This window comes from Lithobates pipiens, unplaced genomic scaffold (genome assembly GCF_037356315.1).
Source record: "Lithobates pipiens isolate NorthernLeopardFrog02 unplaced genomic scaffold, aLitPip1_a1.2 Scaffold_1, whole genome shotgun sequence".
Classification (NCBI taxonomy): domain Eukaryota; kingdom Metazoa; phylum Chordata; class Amphibia; order Anura; family Ranidae; genus Lithobates; species Lithobates pipiens.
Window position 1 is genome coordinate 151639357 of NW_027507685.1, and position 27661 is coordinate 151667017.

The following is a 27661-nucleotide window of genomic DNA, read 5'->3' on the forward strand; positions in this document are numbered from 1 at the left end:
AATGGGGTAGAGCAGCATTTATTCCTCTGAATATTTTTATTTTATTTTTATTTTTTATTTTTATTTTTTGGGGGGGGGGGGTGTATAAAGAGGATTCTTTGATATTTTAATATTTTTCTTTCTTTTGCCTTTTTACCATAGCCTGAATAAAAATGTTTTTATAAATTCTCCTGCACTTGATTGGGTCTTCAGAGTGAGCACAGCTTCACTGGGCTCAATTAATACTCCCCTCCTTTAGTAAGGCATCACCTCTACATATCATTTCTGGGAGAAATGAAAACATTTTTTTCAGTACATTAAATTTTTTCAGTAGTATCCCTGCAAAATGACAGGTCCTTGGTAAAGTGCACCTGAAATTCTGTTTCAAGAGATTAAACATGCTATAATTTCCTTTCATAGTTTATAGTCCTATTATAGGAACAAGGCTGTTTAGACTGGATCTACTTACTACTCTTCCAGGGAGGAACAAACTGCATTTAGTGAAATACAGAGACCTTTAAATTAAAATTGTTTTTAAACAAATTGTGTTGCCAGTAGCAGCCCTATTCCTCTTTTCAATATCCCATACTCAAGAACGATGTCAGAATCTTATTGGATCATGTGAGTTGCAAGGACAACCTTCCTTCAGAAACACTTAGTGAGACCCACTATGATCAGTTGAGTTGCATTTTGTTATCTTCCTACACTGGTCTCCAGTGCTGCAAAGTGCTTTTATACTGCAACACAAAATGGCTACTGTACCCACCCCCCCCCCCCCCCCCAAGGCCAGACTCTCTCATCAGCATTGCTGGGTCTGCTGTTATGCTCCCGACTTTTTAAACAAAGTGCAGGTAAACCAAAAGGGCTCACTGCTTCACACATGTCATTTTTTTTTATTCTTGTGAGTTAATTTATTGCCTGTCTGCATTTACTGTCTGTGTTTGATTAAATATATTAATAAATTAAGTCATTCCTGCATAATAGGCCTGCGTGACTTTTCCCTTAGCAAAGACTGCTCAGACTGCAATATGTTATCAAGTTTCTTTTACTTTCAGTATAAATAGGATGTCAAAAATACAAGTCGTCTTCAAGGGGAAAAAAAGCAAAAAAAAAACAAACCATCATACAAAAAGAAAAATGAAGAGCACACTGGCATGGAAGTGTCAAGCTCTGCATGCAGTGACACCAAGTGCAGTCACTGGCTGTTCCATGAGGCAGTTTCGTCTCCTCTTCCAAAATGTGAGTTTTTAGTGATAGGCACTGGCCTTTACAAAGATGCTTTACGGTCTTCTTGGTTAATAAGCCTGTAACAAAACAATGGTCGGTGGTCTCTTGGTGGTAGCAGTCTAATGGTTGGTTGTGGTCCATGGACTGGGTCAATCAGTTTATGTACATTCTTCAATCAGTCCCCAATGGTTCCTATCTCTGTACATGTCGTATAAATGCTTGGACCAGCTGGATTATTGGCTCCTGGGCTTCAGGAGCTACCTTTAAGGATGTTCCGACTTTTAACTGTGGGGAAGGCAAGTGGCCAGCTGCAGGAGAGGAAGAGACGCCGCGTCGCATGTACCGTGACAGGCTGGAGACCAGAGTGCTCTGAAATGAGACACAAAGAATGGATGATTAGAGATCCATATTCTACAGCTGTATGAGTGACCATTCCAACAGCTTTACACACAATGAGTACAATGGGGTATTAGCTTCTGCTATGAGGATGTACAGAATGTGAAGAGTCAGGTTTAGGTGATATTAACCCCTTCCCGTAAACAGTATGCAGCCTCAAGGAAGTAGGTCTTTATCCATGAGGCCGCATATACATCTACCTGTCTTTGTGTCTTTGTCCTGGGAGCGCACAGCACAGAGACCAGGCTCTCACTCCCGGTCCCCCAATTACTGTGATCGCCTCAGGAGTCACTGTGCAGCCAACCCCAGTGAGAAATATACATGAGGGAGATTTACTAAAACTGAAGCACTCGGAATTTGGTGCAACTGTGCATGGCAGCCAATCAGCTTCTAATTTCAACTTGTTCAATGAAGCTTTGAAAATAAAACCTGGAAGCTAATTGGTTACTATGCACATCTGCACCAGATTCTACACTCTACAGTTTAAAGCGGTGTTCTGCTTAAAAAAAAAAAAAAAAAAATGAATCCAACAGCTATAAATGCTGCAGCTGTTGACTTTAAAATAATCGGAGACTTGCCTGTCCACGGTCCGGCGATGCGGGGAACCGAAGCACCGCTCGCCCCCCCTCCTCCTCTCTGCGGTGCCAGTATTGTCACTGTGGACACCCTGTGGCTTCACAGCTGGGCACACATTGCGCATGCGTGAGCCGCAAGGCGGGCCGTGACTGGCCAGGCAATCATCTGGGACCTGTGATGTGTTTTTTTTTTTTTTATTGATTTTTTTTTTTTAAATAGATATTAGTATGTTTTAGATATATATTTATATAAAAAAAACAGCATTGTTTCTGGGGTGTACTACAGGTAAAACATACACACACGTGGTATTGCTGCAATCGTCAGGAGCCAGAGAATTTTTTCGGGTTGTTCTTTGGTGCCAGGTTATTGTAGTAGCAAGAAATATACAGCTACATTTAAAAACAAATTTACTATTTTGAATCAGTTTTCCTTTTATAATAATATTTAAAAAAAAAGACTGATATGCATTACCATTTGCCACCAAAAGAAAGACCAATTTGTTTATATTATAGTGACCTGGTGGCGCCCCAAGGAATACCCTTAATTTGCAGGGATTCCTCTCACTTCCTGTTTGGCTCTGGGACAGGAAGTGAAGGGAAATCTCTGCGGCACAAATGGTGGGGGGAAAAAAAATCTAACATTGGCTATAACCATCCCTTATCCAAAATGAGAAAAACAATTTTGCCTATAGTTCTACTTTACCATTTGTTTTACCTTCAGTCACTAAATGTTTAGGAAAAACAGTTGTACGCCTCTCTCCTGAATATACTGTTCAGCTTCCCAGTTTCTAAAATTGAAACTTTAGCAAAAACTATATGATGTTAATGTCCAGCCACTATATTATGTCAATGTTTATATTAAACAGTGCACAATTTCTTTCTCTGATGTATTTCCAGAATGGGCAGACTCGCACTCAGTGTAGGCACCAGGACAAACAATATGGACAGACTGCAATAAAAATACTGGGGAAAGGTCAGACCAATCTGTCTGGTTTTGTGGTTTATGGGTAAATGTCCCCAAGACCAGAACTAAAATCCAGACAGATGTTCTGACCCATCCCCTCTACGCCAAAAAGACTTCTGGAATTCCTTGAATAAGAAATATAAACCACTTTCAGACTGGGAGGAGGTTTGGAGCCCTAAAATTGTATTATAGATTGTTCTGCAAGTTGTGTTTTTACCCCAAGGGCTGCTTGCTGCAAGCGCAGTTTCAGATTGTTAGCACAAGGATGTTTTATGTACTTTGTTTTGAAAAAGTGGAAATGTTAGTACATAGAGTGTAGTGCAATAACATGGAAGGGTACAATGTCAGATCTATTGGTTGGTAAATTTAATTTAGCTAGCCACAGTGCTATTGAGAAGCTGAGGATTACATAGAAACGCTAAACATTTCTGTATGTCAAACAGAGATTCCCCAAATATCAACTTATAAAAAAAAATCTATGTACTGTGCATACCAGTTCAGAGGCAAGCTCCTGCTTCATGCGTTGTTTATCTCGGGGGTGGACTGACGGATCACGAAGATAACGCAGGGCTTGTGATATCAACAGATAGAAACAGTTCTCAATAATAAACAGCAGTAGAGGCCTGGTAGAAACAAGAAGCAAAATTAAACCAAAAGATCACTTCAGCCAACTTAGGGGTTGATGTCCTTTATTTTAAAACGGTACTTTTTTTTTAATGGGAACTTGTCAAGATTTCTGCAGACAGAACCTGTAATGGTTCTAACTATTGAGACAAATTTCTGAGAGCATTTTGCTTCTTTTGTAAGAAGCCAACTCCATCTTGTGCTCACAGAAGGCACTACTACTGTTTTCAGTGTGCGTAAATGTATTAAATACGAATATCTGCAGGCTCAAGGCCGAATGTTAGTTCACATCATTATGCAAAGAGTCAAAAGCCCATTTGAAATTTGCAGCAAATACGAAGTCTGATTGACTCTGCACAAGGTCTTGTGAATTTCCAAACTCTGTTTTGTTCTTGGCGCTCACCTGAGGGTCTTGCTTTCTTCTGATGGGCTGGAAAAAGGTGCAGATGTAAATGGTGGATCCTTCTTCTTATCCATCTGCAAAGAGATGACATTTGTCACAATTGTCACAATAGTGCAGTTACAGAGAAAAGTATGAAATGCTTGTGATGGCTCACCTCTCCCAGCATGTTCAACATCACATTGACAGTAGCCAAGAAGGTCCCGAATGAAGGTGCCACATCTGCATCGAAAGCTGGGGTAGTGAAGTTCAGGGCTAATAGCATCTGATATTGTGAGAGGTCCAGAGGCTGGAAACAGATAATACTAGCCATTTGTTCCAGGCCACTTTGATAAAACAACACAAGATAACATTAACTCAATAAGCCACTCTAGGCAAAACTAGCTTGGGCTACAGGGAGGAAGGCTAAGTATCTGCCATGTTTCCACTGTAATGATTTCCTAGTGGAAACACAGATTGCAATAGAAATTAGACCAAGAATTGTAATGCTTTTTTTCCCATTCCAACCAGAGCTAAAAGAAAACAGTTTGACTGAACACTTTAATGTTCAACACTCAACCAAACCAACAATTATTAAAATAACCCCCTACATTCTCACAATAACTATTAATCCCAATTGGATGGCTAAACTTTTCTTCCTCCAATATGCCTGACCTGCAAAATCTGGCTGAGATCCGGTGTGAAAGCTCGCAATGTAGACAGGGTCTTGCTCAGGATCTTCAGGAGGCTGAACTGAACAGAACGCAATGCTCTTAGCTCCAGGGCCTCACTCTCCGGTGTCGGCTGTACAGAAGGAGTCTGTGGTGTGCGCTGACCTCGAGAGGCCGTGCCTGATGTCACTGCTTCCCCACTTTTTATCTAAAGACAGAAGATTTCCTTTAGATGTAGAAGGTCCTCAAATGCAGATCTCCAGACATGTGATAGGATACTCACCTGCAAATAATGTTGAAGCATCTTTCGGCTGTACAAAAGGGATGTGCAAGACTGGCACAGATAGCATAAACTGACCTACAAGAGAGGATTTCATATAAACGAACTTAATTTATTATTGAAATATGCTCTCAATTGTCTCAGTGCTCTGAATTTCTGAATGCAGCTGGGTTGCCTCATGCTGCTGCAATAGTGAACAGGATTTATAGGTCCCCTCACCTGAATGTCCTTCATAAACTGCGGTAGGTGGAAATGCCATTCTTTGATGAAATTGGAAAGCTGCAGCAGAAAACCTACACTGTGGTCAGCCTCCTCCAGACAGGCCAAGTTCTGCACAGTACGCACTGCGCCCAGGCACTGGGGAAAAACCAAGTGTGAGTAGAACACCAGTACACAATCAAGCATAGAGAAGAAAATCTAAAGGGCAAGAATATACTTTGTGGAAAAGTATTCATACCCATTGAAATTTTCCACATTTTGTCATGTTACAACCAAAACTGTAAATGTATTTAAATGGGATTTTATGTGATAGACTCACACAAAGTGGCACAAAATTATAAAGTGAAAGGAAAATGATTCATTGGCTCCCACTGCTGTCAAAGTCAGTTAGCCAATCAGGAGAAAGAGGGGGCAGGGCCAAACAGCAGCTCTGTGTCTGGACGGACACACAGAGCTGAAGCTCGGCTGCCCCCATAGTAAGTTGCTTGCTGTGAGGGATGCTCAACAGGAGGGAAGGGACAGGAGCAGCGAAGAAGGACCCAAGAAGAGCAGGACCTGGGCTGCCCTGTGCAAATCCACTGCACAGAGAAGGCAAGTATAAACAGGTTGGTTATTTATTTATTTTAAAAATCGAGACTTTGAAAACACTTTAAGCTGCCACTGCTTATTTTTTTTAAATGTTCGGACTCATGAAGCCCTAATATTACCTGTAATATCCTCTCTTGGTGAACGCCTACAAAGTCTAAGGCCTCGGTTAGAAAGTTGTATCTCAAAGTCTTCAGCAGCCTCTCCATCAGTGTTATGGTCAATCTGTACACACCAGGCCATGATGGAGCATCTAGAATTTTACGAGATGAGAGCGGGGTCTGTACCTTTGAAAAGAAGAAACATTAAAAACAGCTTAGGGGCCCTGTCACACTGCTCTGTTGAAAAAAACAAAACACAGTACAAACACATGTGCGTTTTTGGTGTGTTTTCTGGTTGCCTGACTCAAATCATGCACGTGTGAAACAAAGATATGGGACTCAAAAAGCATACCAAAAACACAACTGCAGTGCATTTTTGATGCATTTTCCATTTATTTCAATGGGGAGGTGCATTGTTGGTGCACTTGTTAAATATGCACCAAAATTGCAGCATGCAGGACTTTTAAAAACGCACCACACCGGCAGTGCATTGGTGTGAAGAGTTACACAGGATTTAAAGGAATACATATTTCATGCAATTTAGTTTCATTTTTTTAGAGTCAAATATATTTTTATTGTGTTTAACAGAGTGAAACAATATAATATACATAACAGCTGGATGTACAGGGAGTAGCACAACACAGGCTGCATATTTGGTATACTTTTGATTGTAAGCCGATAAAATCTATATATAACCGTATGCTAGTAGGGGTCGGTTTAGCCCACCGTGTATTACAGATCATCTGATGGAGAATAAAATGAAACCCTCCAGGTCTAAGTCATTACAATATAGAGTTAAGGGGAGAAGAAATTTAGAAGATAAAGGGGGGGGGGGGGATCGGAAGGTTGGGAGGGGAAAGGTTGGGAAGTGGTGGGGGGGAGGGGAAAGGTTGGGAAGTGGTGGGGGGGAGGGGAAAGGTTGGGAAGTGGTGGGGGGGGGAAGGTTGGGAAGTGGTTGGGTTGGGGGGAGGGGAAAGGTTGGGAAGTGGTTGGGTTGGGGGGGAAGGTTGGGAAGTGGTTGGGTTGGGGGGGAGGGGAAAGGTTGGGAAGTGGTTGGGAGGGGAAAGGTTGGGAAGTGGTTGGGTTGGGGGGGAGGGGAAAGGTTGGGAAGTGGTTGGGTTGGGGGGAGGGGAAAGGTTGGGAAGTGGTTGGGTTGGGGGGAGGGGAAAGGTTGGGTTGGGGGGGGAGAAGGAAGGGGAAAGGTTGGGTAGGGGGGGAGGGGAAAGGTTGGGTTGGGGGGAGGGGAAAGGTTGGGAAGTGGTTGGGTTGGGGGGAGGGGAAAGGTTGGGAAGTGGTTGGGTTGGGGGGGAAGGTTGGGAAGTGGTTGGGTTGGGGGGGAGGGGAAAGGTTGGGAAGTGGTTGGGAGGGGAAAGGTTGGGAAGTGGTTGGGTTGGGGGGGAGGGGAAAGGTTGGGAAGTGGTTGGGTTGGGGGGAGGGGAAAGGTTGGGAAGTGGTTGGGTTGGGGGGGAGGGAAAAGGTTGGGTTGGGGGGGGAGAAGGTAGGGGAAAGGTTGGGTTGGGGGGGAGGGGAAAGGTTGGGTTGGGGGGAGGGGAAAGGTTGGGAAGTGGTTGGGTTGGGGGGGAGGGGAAAGGTTGGGAAGTGGTTGTGTTTGGGGGGGGGGGGGGGTGTGTTGAGCCGACCTAGAGTATTTGATCCAAATGAGCCAGAGAGTTTTAAATTTATCTAAGGTATCATTGTCTAAGGCTATCATCTCTTCCATGCGCATAATGTCATTGACCACTGAAACCCAAGAGGACAGGGGGAGGGGTGGTAGTGGTTTTCCAAAAAAGAGGTATAAGTTGTCTGGCTGCTGATAGGAAAAATCATAGTAGAGTACATTTTTGCAAGGGTATGGAGCCCAGGAGCATAGACAATAGAGCTACGTCTGGTGTGGGTGTTAGTTGATCGTAAAGGCTACTGTAGATGGCGAAAACCTGGGACCAGAGGGGTTGAATGGCTCTGCACTCCCACCATATGTGGAGATAACTTTCTTCTGCGTCGCTGCATCTCCAACATGAAGTGGGAGCAGAGGGGAAGATTCTATGGAGTGATTGAGGCTCCTTGTACCACCTAGATAAGAGTTTAAAGTTCTTCTCTTGTGTGTAACAAGAGGTGGAAGATTCATGCGTGAAGTGGAATTACTTTTGCCAGTCAGCCAAAGAGAGATCCTTTCCTAGGTCCGTGGCCCACCTCCTGGTGTAAGATGGGGGTTGGCCATGGATCAGTGAGTATTGTAGTTTATAAATGGTGGAGAGCAGATGTTTGGGTGTATCCGAGAGAGAACACAGCTGTTCATAGCCTTTCCAGGGAATGTGGATTTGGGAAGAGGAGAATAGGTCCAAACAGAAGGAAGATATGCAGAGAGCTGTAAGACAGTTACCCTGTTCTCCTGGTACAATGGGTGTGCCCAAGGTTGAGTGTACAAATGAGCTTGCTATGGGCCATGTAGAACGAAGATATGGGCCCATCGTGTTGGATCCCATTCCCTGGGGGAGGGCAAGCTGGTAAAATAGTGATGGAAGTGGTGAGGGGTCTGTGGATAATAAAGATAACTATCCCTTGTTCTACCATAGGTGTAGTGCTGCGACTGTTAACGGGGAGGAATTAGATATGAGGAACAGTTTTTGCCCATACCCCCAATGCAAAGCCCGGAGGCCGGGGGTGGAGAGATCTTGTTCTATCATGGTGGATACTTTGGGGAAGGGTCTGGGAAACCATTCCAGGATCCTGGAGAGTACGGCAGCCCTTTGGTACTATTCAAAGTCTGGAAGACCTGCTCCACCTCGTATTTTGGGCTATGTAAGCAGGGTATGATGGATACTGGACATCCCTTGATGCCAGATGAAGCGTATGGACATGGACCTTAGGGAGTTAAAGAATTGTTTAGGGACATTGATAGGGACTGTCTGAAACACATAAAGTAATTTGGGAAGGGTGTCCATTTTAAGTGTGTTAACGCCGCCAAGCCAGGGCAATAGCGTTGTGTTCCAAGTGTCGACCGACCTCGGCACAGTAAGGGGAGATAGCTGAGGTTATAGAGATCTGATAAGTTGAATGGCATCGTGATCCCAAGGTAAGAGATGCCCTTGGATCCCCATTGGAATGGGAAATTGGTCTGTACCTGAGTAAGGGTGGTGGGTGTGAAGCATATATTGGGGGCCTCTGTCTTGAACATATTACGTTTAAAATGACTAAGTTTTCCAAATCGATGGAATTCCTGTATCAAAGAAGGTAGGGACATGTGGGGTTATTATAACATAAACGAGGAGATCATCTGCATAGAGTGAAAGTTTGTAAATCGGAAGAGGGCGTCTGGATCCCCACTATATTATCATTTTGTCCAATGGCTGTTGCCAGGTGTTCATCATACAATCCCATATACCCAATTCTATACCCACAGTTGATCCAGAGGAAGGCAAAAAACCCCAGAAGAGCATGATCCAATTTGCTAAAGCATGGGAAAAAATTCCTTCCTGATCCCCCAAGAGGCAATCGGATTTTCTCCAGATCAACTTTACCTATAAATGTTAGTACCCAGTTATATTATGTACACTTAGGAAATAATCCAGGCCCTTCTTAAAGCAATCCACTGAGCAGGCCAGAACCACCTCTGCAGGTAGTCTATTCCACAATTTCACAGCTCTTACTGTGAAGAAACCTTTCCGTATTTGGAGATGAAATCTCTTTTCCTCTAGACGTAAAGAGTACCCCCTTGTCCTTTTTGTTGACTGTAAAGTAAATAACTCAACACCAAGTTCACTATATGGACTCCTTATATATTTGTACATGTTGATCATATCCCCCCTTAATCTCCTCTTATCGAGAGTGAATAAATTCAGTTCCTCTAATCTTTCCTCATAGCGGAGTTCCTCCATGCCTCTTATCAGTTTGGTTGCCCTTCTCTGCACTTCTCCAGTTCCCCGATTATCCTTTTTGAGAACTGGTGCCCAAAACTGAACTGCATATTCCAGATGAGGTCTTACTAATGATTTGAACGGGCAAAATTATATCTCTCTCTCTGGAGTCCATACCTCTCTTAATACAGGAAAGGACTTTGCTCGCTTTGGAAACTGCAGCTTGGCATTGCATGCTATTATTGAGCTTATGATCTACCAAAACCCCCAGATCCTTCTCCACTATGGATCCCCCCAGTTGTACTCCCCCTAAAATGTATGATGAATGCATATTCTTAGCCCCCAAGTGCATAAGTTTCTCAACATTAAACCTCATCTGCCATATAGTCGCCCAATTAGACAGAGCATTGAGGTCGGCTTGTAAATTGGAGACATCCTGTAAGGACGTTATTCCACTGCATAGCTTGGTGTCATCTGCAAAGACGGAAATGTTACTTTTGATCCCAGACCCCATATCATTTATAAAGATATTAAAAATTAAGGGTCCCAGCACTGAACCTTGGGGTATAGCACTGATAACCTTAGACCATTCAGAGTAAGAATCATTAAACCACTACTCGGAATTCTGTCTTTTAGCCAGTTTTCTATCCATTTACAAACTGATATTTCCAAACCTGTAGACTTCACCTTACACATGAGCCATGTGTATGGAACTGTATGGAACTTTTGCAAAATCCAAGTATACCACGTCCACCGCCACCCCTCTGTCCAAGGTTTTACTTACCTCCTCATAAAAAGAAATAATCAGGATTGCCTGACAACTTCTGTCTTTCATGAATCCATGCTGTCTGTTGCTTAAAATATTTTTTTCCTGCAAGAACTCGTCTATGTGGTCTTTTATTAATCTCTCCAGTATCTTCCCAACTATAGAAGTTAAACTAACAGGTCTATAGTTACTTGGTAAAGACTTTGTTGCCTTTTTAAATATAGGCACCACGTTGGCCCTGCGCCAATCCAGTGGTACTATTTCTGTCATTAATGAGTCCCTAAAAATGAGATACAATGTCTTTGAAATTACAGAGCTCAATTCTTTTAGGATCCGTGGGTGGATGTCATCAGGTCCAGGTGTTTTATCCACCTTTATTCTGTCCAAATATTTCTGGACCATATCACTTTTGAGCCATTGTGGATTTGGGGCTGTGTCACTACCACCCCCATTATGGACATGAGCTCCCACATGCTCCTTTGTATACCAGAGCTGAAGAAAGTATTTAATAAATTAGCCTTCTCTTTGTCCCCAGTCACCCACTCCAGATTATTTTGTAAAGGGCCTACATGCTCAGACTTGACCTTTTTACTATTAATATATTTGAAGAATTTTTGGGGGTTTGTCCTACTATCTTTTGCAATCTGTCTTTCATTTTGAATTTTTGCATGCTTGATTTCCTTTTTATGTACTCTGTTATATTCTTTGTAACATTTAAATGACACTAGTGTTCCTTCATTTTTATATTTTTGAAAAGCTCTTTTCTTATAGTTTATAGCTTTTTTAACTTTGGCCGTGAGCCACATGGGTTTTATTTTTAGCCTTTAAACTTATTGCCCATGGGAATATACTTTGCAGTGAGATCACCAACAGTCTTTTCGAAGAATTACTATTTCTGTTCTGTGCCCATTGATGCGTATATTCTCTCCCAGTCTAGGTCCTGGAGAGCAGCCCTCATCGTTGGAAAATTTGCTTTCTTGAAATTAAGTGTTTTTATCTTTCCCGTATGTGATTTTTGCTTACAGCTAACATCAAATGAAATCATGTTCTGGTCACTGCTACCCAGGTGTTCCTTTATCTGAACATTAGTAATAGGCTCTGCATGGTTTTTTAGATTACCAGGTCCAACAGAGCATCATTCCTAGTTGGGGCCTCAATAAGCTGGACCATAACATTTTCCTGTAATAGGTTTATACATTTTTGCCCTTTAACTGTCCCAGCAGTGCCATTACTCCAGTCAATTTCTGGGCAGTTAAAATCCCCCATTATTATCACTGTCCCAGCGCTTGTAGCCCTTTCTATCTGTACAAGGAGCTGAGTCTCCACCTCCTCATTAACATTGGGTGGTCTATAAAAAAACTCCATTGATTAACTTTGAACTACGCACATCTGTATGCAGTTCCACCCATAATGCTTCAGACTCATCACACTCTCCGTCCACCAGGTCCTCTTTCTCACTTGCTTTGAGGTCACTTCTCACATACAGACAGACCCCTCCACCTTTCCTTTTTACTCTGTCTTTCCGAAAGAGTGCCTAGCCAGGAATATTAATAGCCCAGTCATGTGAGGAACGAAGCCAAGTTTCAGCAATACCGATTACATCATAGCTTTCCTGATGCACCAGAGCTTCCAACTAACCTATTTTGCTTGGCAGACTTCTGGCATTGGTGAACAAACATTTTAATGCATTAATATATTTTGACCGGTCACATAGTATCCTCTTGGGTGTTCCGAGATTACAACTAGGACTTGCTACTATACTTACCTTGGGTTTATGTGCTTTGGTTACCCTACCACTACATGTGGTATCACTGTACTCAGGAGGAGTAGGAGAATCTATTTTGGGGTGTCATTTTTGTTATGTACATGCTATGTGTTAGAAATATTGTATAAATGGACAACTTTGTGTTTAAGAAAAAAAAAAAAAAAAAAAAAAAGCATTTTAACCACTTCCCGCCCGCTGGCCATCCTATGACGTCCTTGACTTTGTGCAGGGATATCTGAATGATGCCTGTAGCTACAGGCATCATTCAGATATCAGCTTTTTCAGCCGGCGATTCCCTACACCATAAGAATGATCATAGCGACTGTTCCGCTGCTTGACCGTTCTTACAGGAGGCGAGAGGGGACGCCCCCCCCCCCCCACACTGCTTCTACCGACTCGCCAATACGATCAAAGCTAGAATCGTTTTTGTTTTTTATTTCAGGCTTTCCAGCCTAGAGGTGAGATGTGGGGTCTTATTGACCCCATATCTCACTGTAAAGAGGACCTGCCATGCCATATTCCTATTACAAGGAATAAAAGTGATCAAAAAATTTATTTTTGGGGAAAAAAGTGTCAAACTAAAATAAAGTAAAATGAACAATAATAATAAAAATAAAATTAAAGCTCCCCTGTCCCCATGTGCTGGCATGCAGAAGCAAACGCATATGTAAGTCCCACCCACATATGAAAACAGTGTTCAAACCACACATGCGAGGTATCGCTGCGAATGTTAGAGCGAGAGCAATCATTTTGGCTCTAGACCTCCTCTGTAACTCAAAACATGTAACCAGTAAAAAAAATTCAAGCGTCGCCTATGGGGATTTTTTAGTAGCGACGTTTGGCGCCATTCCACTAGCGTGTGCAATTTTGAAGGGTGACATGTTGGGTATCTATTTACTCGGTGTAACTTCATCTTTCATATTATGCAAAAACATTGCGCAAAAACATTGGGCTAACTTTACTGTTTTTTTTTTTTTTCAAGCAAAAAACTTTTTTTTTTTTGTTTTTTTTTAAAAGCGTTTGAAAAATTGCTGCGCAAATACTGTGTATTGTGACGACCACCATTGTATTCTCTAGGGTCTTTGCTAAAAAAAACATATATAATGTTTTGGGGTTCTATGGAATTTTCTAGCAAATATATGATGATTTTTACATGTAGGAGAGAAATGTCAGAATTGGCCTGGGTGCTCCAGAGCGCCTGATGGTGCTCCCTGCATATTGGGCCTCTGTATGTGGCCATGCTGTGTAAAAGTCTCACACATGTGGTATCGCCATACTCGGGAGTAATAGCAGAATGCATTTTGGGGTGTAATTTGTGGTATGCATATGGTGTGTTTGAGAAATAACCTGATAATATGACAATTTTGTGGAAAAAAAAATCTTGATATTGCAAAGAATTGTGGGAAAAAATGACAAATTCAAAAAACTCATCATGCCTCTTACTAAATACCTTGGAATGTCTTGTTTCCAAAAAGGGGTCATTTGGTGGGTATTTGTACTTTCTGGCATGTCAGGGTCTCAAGAAATGATAGGCCGTCAGTACTTCAGGTGTGATCAATTTTCAGATATTGGCACCATAGCTTGTGGACTCTATAACTTTCACAAAAAACAATATCCACCAATTTGTACTTATTTTTACCAAAGTTATGTAGTAGTATAAATTTTGGCCAAAATTTATGAAGAAAAATTACTAATCTGCTAAATTTTATAACAGAAACTAATAAAAATATATATATATTTTTTTTTTAAAAACCCAGAGGTGATTAAATACCACCAAAAGAAAGCTCTATTTGTGTGAAAAAAGGACAAAAATTTCATATGGGTACAGTGTTGCATAACTGAGTAATTGTCATTTAAAATGCACCGAAAGCTGAAAATTGGTCTGGTTATTAAGGGGATTTAACTTCTTGAGATTCGCGCTATAGCCCGAATGCCGGCTACAGCGCGGACCCGCTTTGCCGGGACGACGTCTATTAATGTCGTCCCGTGCACAAGCGGCCTGTGCACCCCCTGAGGGGCACGAGCAGCCTGCGCGCCCCCTGAGGGGCGAGCGCGGCGCACTCTGTGATCACCTATCAGTGCCACCTATCAGTGCCCATCAGTCCCATCTATCAGTGCCCATCCATGCCGCCTTATCTGTGCCCATCAGTACTGCCTTATTTGTGCCTATCGGTGCCACCTTATCTGTGCCTATTAGTGTCACCTTAACTGTGCCTATTAGTGCCCACCAGCGCCGCCTATCAGTGCCCACCAGTGCCTCCTCATCAGTGCATTTCAATGAAGGAGAAAAATTACCTGTTTGCAAAATTTTAGCAAAAAATAAAACTCCCAGCTGTAATTAAATACCACCAAAAGAAAGCTCTATTTGTGGGAAAAAATTATAAAAATGTCATTTGGGTACAGTGTTGTATGACCGCGTAAATGTCATTCAAAGTGCATCAGCGCTGAAAGCTGAAAATTGGTCTGGGCAGGAGGGGGTTTAAGTGCCCAGTAAGCAAGTGGTTAAGTGCCCAGTGGTCCAGTGGTTAAAGGGGTTGTAAAAGGTTTGTTTCTTTCACCTTGATGCATCCTATGCATTAAGGTGAAAAAACACCTCGCTGTCATAGGCCCCCCCAGCCCCCCCCCCCCGTTTTACTTACCTGAGCCCGTTCACCTGCTGTGTGGGTCCCCCCGGTGTCCTCTTCTCCAGCGAGTCTGGCTGTTGATTGGCTAGATTGATAGCAGCACAGTATGACACAGGAGCACGCCCGCAAGTTAACCCCCTCGGGAAAGAGCTTACCAGAGGGAGTTAGCTTTAGCGGGGAGTAGCCGAGACAGCCTCTGTGGGACCCCAGAACAGCAGGATTGGGGGATTGGGGCCGCTCTGTGCAAAACGAAGGCGGTAAGTAAAACATGTTTGTTATTTAAAACAAAACAAAAAATTAACTTATACAACCCCTTTAAATATCACAATGCTTCAGTATAGCAAGCTTAAAAATATTTAAATGCATTTACAAATCTAAAGAAATGAATAGCAAGAAGTAGCATGGAGATTGCCAAGACCCCTAGTGAACCTAAGGAAGCGGTACAAAGCGGCTGGGGACACAGGACAGAAGGATCCAGGGGAAAGCGGGGTGGGAAGGGCAAAGTGGGACAGCACAGATACTCAGCCCAGAGATGCTCTGGCAGGCAACACAAGGTTAGAGACCTGCATTGAATTACCAAATGTGGGATCCAGGATGTGAGCTGGAATAAGAAGACATTTTTAATAGTTTTTTTTTTTTAAAGTAATTTGGGGATACAGTGAAACATAATCTAAGTTATACCAGAATGAATAAATTCTAACTAGGAGATGTAGAAATAGGAGAACACACTTCGACTTGAATTAATAAATCATAAACATAAAACATAAAAGGCGCAAAGTGATTAAGTGCGGACAGGGCCTAAGAACAGCAACTGCTATGAAATGCTAACGCTATTTTAGGAAATATTTTGCTCCCTACTACAGGAATTAGGCTTGCAGTGCAGCCAGGTGTGATGTAGGAATGCCACAGTATGGGCTACAAGCACTAAACAGATGGAACATGTCTTGGCTACAAAATTTTTTTCAAATTTGCCTGGAATATATTTTAGAAAGGTTACATTCAGAATTCCCAAACTCGTTAGCATTTTCATATTGCCATGTTAAACAGATACAATTAGGCACAAATCACATCCAAAATTAAGACAAAAGATAATCTGCTATTTATTAAAAACAGTCCATTCCTCACCATGCTTCCTCCATTTGAAGCCATCTGGTAGACGTTCAGCAGAGGCAGACACACGCTCTGAGTGATGCCAGATCCAGCTATGGCTGCTGCCCCCTGTAATTCAAATATGGCAGAAATATCAGACTATTTCCATGGCTCTCCCACACTTGCTTGTTCAATCAACTTCCATTCATTCAACACCTGCATAAAAACTTCAAGGAATGTCTCCAGAACCACGTGACAGCTTAGCCCACAAGTCAACAACTTCATCTGCAGTTTAGGAGTATAGAGTCTGATCTATGGAACACACGCTTGTACTGAGAGCAGAAAAGATGCAAATATCAGGCGGTTTTCAGGCACTACAGCTCTAAAAATAGCGCCTGAAAAAAAAAGATCCCTTTCACACTGGAGCGGTGCGCAGGCAGGACGGTGAAAAAAGTCCTGCTAGCCGCATCTTTGGAGTGGTGAATTCACCGCTCCTACCCATTGAAATCAATGGGGAAGCGTGTCTATACCTCTGGCAAATCAGCGCTTTGTGGGCGGTTTTAACCCTGTTTCAGCCACTAGCGGGGGTTAAAACTGCCCCGCTAGCGGCCGCATACCGCTTCTAAAACGACAGTAAAGCAGCGCTAAAAAATAGGATTTTTATTACAACTTATCTGTAAAATCCTTTTCTTGGAGTACATCACGGGACACAGAGGCTCATAGTAATAATTACTAAATGGGTTATATCTCACCTTCAGGTGCTGGACACTGGTGTAATCAATTAGACAGGAAGTTTCCTCCCTATATAACCCCTCCCCTACAGGGAATACCTCAGTTTTTGTAGCAACAAGAGGGGCGGGAGCGCTGTGTCTCGTGATGTACTCCAAGAAAAGGATTTTAAGGGTCAGTTGTTATAAAAATCCTATTTTCTTTATCGTACATCACAGGACACAGAGGCTCATAGTAATATTTACTAAGTGGGATGTCCTAAAGCAATGCCTACTGAGGGGAGGGAGACACAAACGCATATCGCCATCAGACGTGAGGACCTATACTGCTGCCTGCAGTACACTGCACCAAAAGCCGCATCCTCTTGCTGTCTTACATTCACCTGATAGAAATTAGCGAACGTATGCACAGACGACCAAGTAGTGACCCTGTAAATCCGAGTCACAAAGGCTTGGTAACGCACTGCCTATGAAGCGCTTACCTCCCTGGTAAAGTGCACTTGTTTCCTCAAACTGCAAGCCTGAATAACTTGACGAATCAACATTAAAACAGTTGATTTAGACGCTATCTGCCCTTTCCTGAGACCTCCTGGTAGCATCAAAACCGTTCGTTTTCCATATATGAGCAATCGCTTCAGATAGGCCTTGACTGCTCTCACTACAACGAGAGAGTGCAACCATTTTAATAGCTGATTTGAACGTTGCCTGTATTTGAAATATTCAAATATACCTTTACCGCTCTTACTATATTGAGAGGAAGTAATAACTTTCCTTCCGCAGAACAATGTTCTGGTAAAAGGAAGGTAAGAAACGTCTTGATTCAAATAACAGCTAGATCCTTTTAGGAAAAAAAGGCTAGGTGAGGATTTAACATCACCCTATCCCTAAGAATAATTAAGTATGGCACTATAAAAACGAAAGCTGCCAAACACTGAAACTCTCTTGCGGAGGCTATCGCAACAAAGAACACCAATTCCCCAGTTAGGAGGATTAACGGAATATGGTGCATCGGCCCAAGGTGCTGTCCTTGCAAGCCAAAAAAAACGAAACTGAACCCTAAGGGCACAAGTGCGACCCAATTGGCGGATTTATACACACTGTCCCTTGTATAAAAGGCCCAGATTAAAGAATGTGAAGCAAGCGGCCTTTCAAAACCAATGATAAAGGTTATACTCTTGATGGTATTCAAGCTGGCTTAATTTTTGCCCCCAACTGTAGGAAGGCAAGAATGTACCTATGACATACCTCCGAGAATGCCATCTTTTAGTTTTCATACCAGGAATCATAGGCCCTCTAGACCTTATAATAAATGGTCCTAGAGGCCCGGTTTCTTGCATTAATCAGGGTCTTTACCACTGAACCTGAAAGCCCCTTGATTCTTTAAAATGTGGGCTTCAATAGACAAACTGTTAAATTTAGCGAATTGTAAGGCCGGATGGAATACTGGCCCTTTACGAAAGCAAGTCTGGACTAGATGGAAGAGTCCATGGTTTCCCTACTGCCAACCTCACGATCTCTGCATACCAGGATCTTCTGGGCCATGCCGGGCTAGTAGTATTACCGGCTTCCTTTCCACTTTGAACCTGCGTAGAAGCTGTGGGAGTAGCTGAACTGACAGGAACGTATAAATCAGTGAAAAACTGATCCCACTGGGTCACCAACGCATCTGTCCCATACATGAGTGAATCCCTAGCCCTTGACACAAAGCTGTCCAACTTCTTGTTGAACTCGGACGCCCAAAATTATCTGGTCAGCAAAAAAGTCGGGGTGCAGAGGCAATTCTCCCAGGAACAATTGTTGACGGCTCCAGAGAGCTGCCTGTCAGTTCTCCATTTCACGAAATGAAGATTGTCGATAGGCAAGGTACAAGCTCCTCTGCCCAAACCAGAACATGGCCCACTTCCCTCTGGCCGTGTGACTTCTAGTGCCTCCTTGGTAAATGAAGAAAACCACTGATGTGGCATTGTCGGACTGTACCCTGAGAGAACAATCCTGCAATCTAAACACCCAGGCCATTAAGCCAGATGTACCATCGGAAGTTCTAGAATGTTGACAGTCAAGGCTCTCTGAGCTTGACCACTTCCCCGGGCAGTGGTCTCTTTCAGGACTGGTCTCCATCCCTAGAGGCCAGCCTTCGTAGCCACAACCTCCTAGGTAAATCAGCATAAAGGATCTTCCTTTCTGCCATCTTTGCTGAGGTTCTGACGTATCCCTGGGACCAGACCCTTTGGATAATGCCTAGGTTAGGATCTACTTGTTCCAGGCACCCCAGAATAATGTTTATAGCAGCCTTGAACGAAACTGAGCATAGGGAACCACTTTGAATGAAGCCATCTTCCCTAGCACCTTAGAAAAGGAAAAAGTAAGGAACTCTTCCTTGCCTTGACCCCTTTTTGGGCTTAGTTCCAAACACTCCACACTCTTTACCGACCATAAGAAAGTACCTTTAGACTGGGATCCCAACCCAGGCGTTCCAGATACTTGACCATACTGGACCACCTAGGTCCAGCCATGCTACTGACTGATCTATCAGCAGCAGATTGCCTCGGTATGCCATTACGGCTATACCCTGGGCCTTTACCCCAGGCACGGTGGCTAACCCGAAGGGCCAGACCACCAACCGGAAGAGGTGCTGTTCCCCCGCGAATCGCAGACAACCTCTGTAGCCCATGCAAATAAACACATATACACATATGGGCCATTTGCATGAGGCCGGTATTAACGCCATATGCCTCTATGGAAGCGTGCGTGCATGGAAGCGTGAATTCATACAAATATGTTTTAGGAAAAACAAGAAAGTGCGTGCTGTATACACGCATACCTATAACACGTGTGCTATGGAACAGGCATCTTGCAAGCATGTGTTTTATGAACGTGTTATGCAACATTACACAACCTGTATCCATGCAGACACGTTATTCCGATGAACATAAGGAATCCTGTGTGTATATATATATTTATTTTTACTGAGTTTTTCGTTAACATACAGAATTACCCACACAGGGGCCAAACATTGCCCTCGCAGGGGCAGATCTTCTGATGCGGTAGCAGACCACAAACAGGCACATCGTATAACTAGAACATACTGCCTCTGAAACCGCAACAGGGCAGACCAAAATACAACCTTACTCATCTATACCCCAATGAGGGGAGAGGTTCAGTGCAGGAGAAACTGTGCTCAATAGTATATTGGCAGGATCTTATCCCACAAAAATATTTGGGTTAGCATATCATCATACTATGGGAATCCTGTATATTTAAGGAAAACTTAAATTGACATGCCTCCTTATGCAACCATGCCAATCTAGGCGATCATGTTCACCCATCACGGCAGGTTGGGGTCATGCCAGCTCTGTCCCCTCTGTACGTAGGGTCCACTGCCTTGGGCAATGTATAGCGCTCTGCCAGAGCAAACCTGTGGTATAGCAATGTGACCAAGGTGCTGGATCTCAGGGCCCAGCTCTCCTAAGAGAAGCGTTACAGGTAAAACCTCGTTCTTCGGTATCGAGTACCATCCACTTTAGCTTTTGTTTTGGCTCTTTTAATGGATCCGATAGCGTAGCCCCTGACCCTGTTTAGGTCATCTAAGGAGCACTCATTAACCGTGACCTAACACCTTAGACACTGGTGAAAAACGTCCTGTCTAATTGATTACACCAGTGTCCAGCACCTGACGCCCGCACCGCCCCAGTGCCCCTTTCACACCGAGGCGGTTTTCAGGCGCTACATTGCTAAAAATAGCGCCTGTGTAGCTCCTTAAAAAATAGGCTTTTTGTACTCACCGTAAAATCCTTTTCTGTGTAATTCACCGGGGACGTAGGTATGCTGGAGGGGAAGAATTTGTTTGGTGGCCAAGAGAGAAACTCTATCTTGTAACCTGTATCTTGCCTTCATGCGGTAGCACTTTTGTTCACAGGCTTGTTAGGCTTGCGGCTCCAGGGACACTTCTGACCGTCCGTGGACGTCCTGTCAGGCTGGGGTAGTTTTGCTGAAGCACCGGGCGGACGGAAAAGCAGCTTGTGAGTGGAAAAGGAGGGCCCTTGCCTGCAGCGTGGCTCCTTAGCCTTCCTGGCCTGTGGGAGTAGTGTACTCTTACCACCCGTGGCGTTTTAATAATGTCATCCAACGAGGCTCCAAAGAGCCGTTCGCAAAGGAAGGGAAGATCCATTAGGGCTTTCTTGGATGCCTGGTCAGCAGACCAGCATTTCTGCCAAATAATGCGCCTCAGCACCACGGCTGACACTGAGGCCCTGGATAGCAGAGGGAGAGTATCCAGGGCCACGTCACAAACGTACTTAAGGCCATGCACTAGTTGGTCTGCTAGCTCCACGTAGACAGGGGAGGCATGCTGCTCTCCCAATTCGCTGTGCAAAAGTTTTACCCACTCAGTCAGTGTCTGCGACACCAGTGCGGATGCCAGTACAGGTCGCATGGCTGACCCCACAACCGTAAACAAGGAATGAGCCACTGCTTCGGCCTTCCTGTCCGTGGGATCCTTGAACGCAGGAGTCCCCTCAACCGGAATCGTGGTTACTTTATTTAACCTAGATACTGGGGGTTCCACGACCGGAGGAGCCAACCACTTTTTGAGAAGGCTTTCCTCAAAGGGGTAACACACCGCCATGTTTTTGGGGACAAAAAGGTCCGTTGCGAGCGACCCCATTCCCTGTAGATGAATTTGTCTAAAGTCAAATACGTGAACACCTTAGGTGAACGTGCTGGCTTGTGGTACCCAAAAGGGACTGGTACATCAGCAGAGGAATCGGCTGGCTCCTGAATCTTCAGGGTATCACCCACAGCTGTGATAAGTGCTCCAACAAGCGCCTTGTCACGCCCGCACCCGGACGGGGAATCATCCTCACTGTCTGAACGGTCCTGGTCAGCCACGTCTGATAGATCAGAGCAGATGTCTCCAGCCACAGCAGGGCCCGAGTCTGCATCAGAGCTGTCCCCAGAGGATGGGGGGGGGGGCAGGGGCCTCTTACGTGCACCTTTCCTGCCACCTCTATCTTAGCAGTCAAGGAACGCCACCAGGGTGTCCATGAGCACCGCACTACCCGCAGGTGACCTGGTTGCTATAGCCTGGATTTCGGGGGAAGAAACACCAGTTTCTGAAGCCATGCTGACCTTATCCTGTCTGCCACATTAGGACAGTGAAGGTCCCACCCCCCTGCTGCCGCCCGGCGCGGGGGGGTATTTAGCGTTAGACTCACCACCCTGGGGCATTCTGTGAATGCCAACAATAGTGCCTGTAGTCCCTAGGAGGTTCCCAGATGCAGAGAGGAGAAAAAACTGTCAGCAGCAGCAGCTCTAACAGCGGTGCAACGATCTGCAGAACAGCTTCAGCGTTCAGCACAGAGCCATCCAGTGTCCCACACACATAGTGGATACAGGAAGTAACAAGAGAAAGCACATGTCATGCTGTCACAAGAGGCCAGCGGTGAAGAAAGCATTCAGTCTTTCACAAAATGGCCGCCAATGTAATCAATAGGAATCCTAAGGAAAATGGCTGCTGAAGCTCCCCAGGGGAATCTATAGCTTTCCCAAATCCAAGATGGCCACCGGAACGGCGCCATGCGGTGAAGAGAGCAAAAATAAAAACGAGCTGCCTGCTGACAGATAGACAACCTCCACAAAAACTGCTTTTATGGGAACCCCAGACCTGGACCAGGACTGAACAGCAACCGCACAGGGCCCCCTCAGGTGAGAAACAGCGACCACACACACACACACACACACACACACACACACACACACACACACACACACATCCCCCTCAGAGGGGGAAGGGAGGGGTGATAGGGACTTGGGAGAGAAGATAAGGAGGTGAGGTGGCCCCCAAATCGACCCCCCCAGGGAATGCCCAGCTGCTCCCACCACCGAAGTAGGGAGAGCCTTACTTACCAGTCCTGAAGAGCTGGGAGACATTCCATCACAGACCTACACCTGTGCAGTTACAGGGTAGCTGTTGGCCTCGGTATACTGTGATCCAGACATCAGTAGCCCGGTCATATGTATACCCCAGAGCATTGAAGCTCACGACCACCTCTGGAGCATGAGGTATGTTGTGGCCTGCCGAGCCATAGCTGTGGCCTGCTCATGCTCGATGGCCGGACTAGGGAGACTACAAGGATATCATTAACCAGCCTGTCACCCATCCGGCAGTTGATAGAAGATCTCAGGATCTCTCATCTTGCGCAAAAAGCAGCAAACCTGCAGTAAAAATATGAATCGAGAGGCCCGCAGGGTTTCCTAGGTCATTCTCCTTACTAGGCAAAATAAAAACTGAAGCTGAAGCTGCTAGCAGTAGGAGGGTTGATAGCAGGGCCCGCCCCCCGGGTGGGATTAAAGTTAAAGCCCGGAGGGCTTTCACACTGGAGCATGGCGCTGGCAGGAAGGTCAAAAAAAAAAGTCCTGCTAGCCGCATCTTTGGAGCGGTGAAGGAGCAGTGTATTCACCGCTCCTACCCATTGAAACCAATGGGGCAGCGCAGCTATACTGCCGGCAAAGCGCTGCTGCAGCGGCGCTTTGCGGGTGGTTTTAACCCTGTTTCAGCCGCTAGCGGGGGTTAAAACTGCCCGCTAGAGGCCGCATACCGCTGCTAAAACAACGACGATGCCCGCACCGCCCCAGTGTGAAAGGGGCCTTAAGCTTTATTTTCAGCCCTGATAAGTGTATGAAAGAATAAACTGTAGAACGTTTTCAGCAAGCACATATTTTAACTTCCACATGCCAAGTTTACTGCAAAGTGAAATGGTAAAGTGTTACTAACCCCAGGACCCTACATTCACTATACCTGTTCTCCCACAGTACACAGAACATGAAATGCAAAATATTTTAGTAAATATAAACTGTTAAATACCTTCTCTCAGTATATAGCAGTCTTGCGACTTCTACCAGTGTCTGTAGTAGGAGTTTTCATTCTACTCTGATTGTCCTATGCAACTGTGGGACCCCTGACCCTCTATCTCAGGGATATGCAATTAGCGAACCTCCAGCTGTTGCAAAACTACAAGTCCTGTGAGGCATAGCAAGACTGACAGCCACAAGCATGACACCCAGAGGCAAAGGCATGATGGGACTTGTAGTTTTGCAACAGCTGGAGGTCTGCTAATTGTATATCCCTGCTCTGGGAAAATGGTAAGTGCCGACTGACCCTGTGCTGATCACATGCACTCTCCAAAAGGAAAAAAAAAATTAAAAATTTCTAGCACTACACAGCAAACTGAGCATGTGCAGCTTGTCCCCGAGCCTCGGTTCTATCAGGAGAATAATTGGGGACAGTGGAAGAAGGGGAGGATCAGAGAAGACAGGATCCACAGTGGATATAACAAGCATACACATTAAGTCAGCATTTACATCTAAGCAGAGTGCTTGTTCAGGCGTATTTAATGCGTTTTACTTGTTTAGTACATTTTCAAATGTTCCCATTCAATTCTTTGGGGCCAAAAATGCCCAGTTGTGCCTCAAAAGTAGCTCTTGTAGTTTTTTGAGCATCAGGCATTGAGCTATATGTACTTGAGCATTCATATGTGAACAGCCACCATCGGAATACATTGGATTGCGTTTTGGAGCTTTGAGCTACATAGTTAGTCAGGTTGAAAAAAGACAAAAGTCCATCTAGTTCAACTCAAAAAAAATAATTCTAGCCTCAGATCTCCGGTGTAAATCTAAAGCGGAAACCTGTAAAAGCTTTTAAAGCGCCACCTATAGATAGTAAAAAATACGTTGTTTGACGCTATTGCGTGTATGTGCACAATTTTAAAGTGCAACATGTTTGGTTTCTATTTACTCGGCACAACATTAGCTTTTAAATTTTGCAAAAAAATAGGCTGTGTATTGTGGTTTTTTTTTTTTTTGCATTAAAATTCAAAAAAGTGTATTTTTTTACAAATAAAATTGCGTTAGAAGACCCACTGCACAAATATTGTGTACTGCTGCACAAAAATTTCAAAACTCACAAATTTACGCGCTGCTTTAAAAAAAAAAAAAAAAAAAAATATGTTTTATATATATATATAATGTTTGGGGGTTCTAAGTAATTTTCTAGCAAAAAATACTGATTGTTACAAACACTGCCAGAAAAAGCCTGGTCTGGAAGTGGTTAAATAAGTAACAAACATGTTATACTTACCTGCTCTGTGCAATCGTACACAGAACTGCCCTGATCCTCCTCTTCTGTGGTCCCCCGCTGGCACTCCTACCCCCTGCCGAGTACCCCCATAGAAAGCAGCTTTGCATGCTCGATCTGGAGCCTCGCTGTCTGTGTGTCTGCTGACACAGACAGCAGGGCTCAGCCCCGGCCCACACTCTGCTCACAGCTTTCGACTGACAGCAGCAAAAGCCAACCAACATACCATAGTAGACAAGGGTATCACTTGGAAAGTATTGCTGCTTTAGACAATTTTAGGGCTGTAAATAGTTGTAATACTGCAACAAAATACCTTGATCATGTAACAGATCTAAAAAGTACTATTTGTTGAGAGTTAAACTTCATCAGGGATACCATGTGATACAAATGCCTATACCTGCAAAGAGGGCAAATAAAACTGACCTGGTGAGTTTTAGCCAAAGTGAACAAAAGATGAAGTGCCGCTTCACAGAAATGGAGGTTCTGCTTGACACGCAGGCTGACTTCCAGTGCACTGAAGAGCATGGGCAGCATGGGTAACTTTCTGGTCACTTGTAGCCACTGGTCTCCGTCTTCATCAGCCTGGCACAGCTCCTTGGCCAAATGTAATGCCAGTACACAAACCTTCATAAGAAGTCAAAATGGAAATGCTTAGTCATAGTCGGCTTTCGCTACTTAAAGTAGAAATAAAACATAATTTTTTATTTTTTTGTGTATAGTAAGGGAGGGTTAAAATCTCTGCAAGTTTTTCTTTCCAATATATGTCTCATGTTCCTAAAGCCAAAACAGGACAAGAGAGAAAATCCATCCAAAATTAGGTTGTTACACGGTACACCAGAACTGTCCCCATTTGCAGTGTTTCCCCTCTAATCCGGTTCTGGTGACAACTGAAAATGTAAGGATTCTTTGTCACTTTCACTCTCAGTGATAATGGTAAACAGGAAAAAGAGAGAGGATGAATCTCCCCCTAACGGGGACACAGACAGCAATAAAAACAAAAAGAAATCTAACAGATGATTTAAGCCCTTTCAAATCTATCCAAAATTTAAAACAATATAACATGGGAATTAATTTAAGCTAGTCACAGAAATAGCAATACAGATGAAACAGAAAATAATCAAACCAATATTTGGTGTAACCACTCTGCTTTTAAAAAACAGAAGACACACTCTAAATGTATAGTCAACGTCTTGGAAAACATTCCACAGTTTTTCACAATCTAACTGAAATTGGGATTAAACAGGCACTTTAATATACACACACACATATTATATATATATATATATATATATATATATACACACATACATTAGGGATGCACCGAAATTTCGGCCGCCGAAACATATCGGCCGAAAATGGTGTTTTCGGCAAAATGCCGAAAGGAAAATCTTGCCGATAATGGGGCCAAAAATGGGGGCGGGGCCTGTGCGGGGCTCCGCCCCCTGGTGCCGCCCATTGCACGGGTGTTTTCCTTGTCCGTCCCCAGTCCTCCTTTCGTCCCGCCCGACAGTGCGTTGATCTCCGTGTGTCACGGAGCTGTGCATTGAATTGCCTGGGCGGCTGCAGTAACAATGAATCAGCGTGATGTGATTACAGGAGGCGGGACATTGTTACTGCAGCCGCCCGGGCAATTCAATGCACAGCCCCGTGACACACGGAGATCACCGCTCTGATCCGGGCATGGGTAAGGCTGCATTTAGACACTGGCAAGCTGCATGAGGGGGAAAGAGTGTGCCCAGGGCAAGCATTGCAGAGTTTTGTCCGCAGCTAAATCAAGTTTTTTGTGCCCACAGTGCTGCTGCATCCAAAAGTAATTAGTTTGCCTCTGAAACTATCTACCTCTGGCCACTTGTGTGAATGTAGCCATGCTATATAACACCAGGTCACAGGACAAAGGCTGTACTCCCTTTATTGACCATATAAAAAAAATAATAATCATCTTGATTTTGACCCAGCTAGGTTTTTATCTCCATGTGATAGAGTGGGGAAGGGTTAAGTTATTGCTAGTAGAGGTAACGATATGAGCATTCCCAATAGAAGTCTGTTGGAACGGAACCAGGTAGCTTGCTTGGGGCCAGTTCACACCAGATGCAGTTCCGTGTGTTTTTTTTTTTTTTGCACAAAATGCATGCACAGTGTTTTCCATGTATTCTAATGGCTCTATTTCACACCATGCAGTCAGTTTCCGCACCGGAAACTGACTGCATGGTGTGAACTACAGCCATTGGAATACATGGAAAACACTGTGCATGCATTTTTATCAGGCAGGCTGCATCTGAGGGGAACCGGTGAGGCTGCTTTGATCTCCTGTACCATGCCTGCAGTCTCTGACCATCTCCTGTACCATGCCTGCAGTCTCTGACCATCTCCTGTACCATGCCTGCAGTCTCTGACCATCTCCTGTACCATGCCTGCAGTCTCTGACCATCTCCTGTACCATGTCTGCAGTCTCTGACCATCTCCTGCACCATGCCTGCAGTCTCTGACCATCTCCTGCACCATGCCTGCAGTCTCTGACCATCTCCTGCACCATGCCTGAAGTCTCTGACCATCTCCTGCACCATGCCTGAAGTCTCTGACCATCTCCTGCACCATGTCTGCAGTCTCTGACCATCTCCTGCACCATGCCTGCAGTCTCTGACCATCTCCTGCACCATGCCTGCAGTCTCTGACCATCTCCTGTACCACGCCTGAAGTCTCTGAC

At 44.3% G+C, this 27661-nt stretch overlaps 1 protein-coding gene across 4 annotated transcripts in view; it reads right to left on the minus strand.

The window, feature by feature from the left end:
- Positions 1 to 1008: 1008 nt before the first annotated feature.
- The window catches only part of NUP188 (nucleoporin 188), a 169668-nt gene continuing 143015 nt past the window's right edge, over positions 1009 to 27661 (minus strand). For 3 of the 4 annotated variants that reach the window (XM_077478559.1, XM_077478556.1, XM_077478552.1), the window contains exons 35-45: positions 25381 to 25581; positions 16135 to 16227; positions 15587 to 15610; positions 6022 to 6186; positions 5315 to 5452; positions 5099 to 5173; positions 4820 to 5023; positions 4323 to 4454; positions 4169 to 4242; positions 3635 to 3764; positions 1009 to 1575 (exon numbers count right to left, since the gene is read on the minus strand). In XM_077478559.1, coding sequence (XP_077334685.1) covers positions 1399 to 1575; positions 3635 to 3764; positions 4169 to 4242; positions 4323 to 4454; positions 4820 to 5023; positions 5099 to 5173; positions 5315 to 5452; positions 6022 to 6186; positions 15587 to 15610; positions 16135 to 16227; positions 25381 to 25581 — 1413 coding nt within the window. In that variant the 3' untranslated portion in view covers positions 1009 to 1398. The remainder of the gene's footprint in view (positions 1576 to 3634; positions 3765 to 4168; positions 4243 to 4322; positions 4455 to 4819; positions 5024 to 5098; positions 5174 to 5314; positions 5453 to 6021; positions 6187 to 15586; positions 15611 to 16134; positions 16228 to 25380; positions 25582 to 27661) is intronic. The other variant, XM_077478566.1, reaches the window with a different exon arrangement.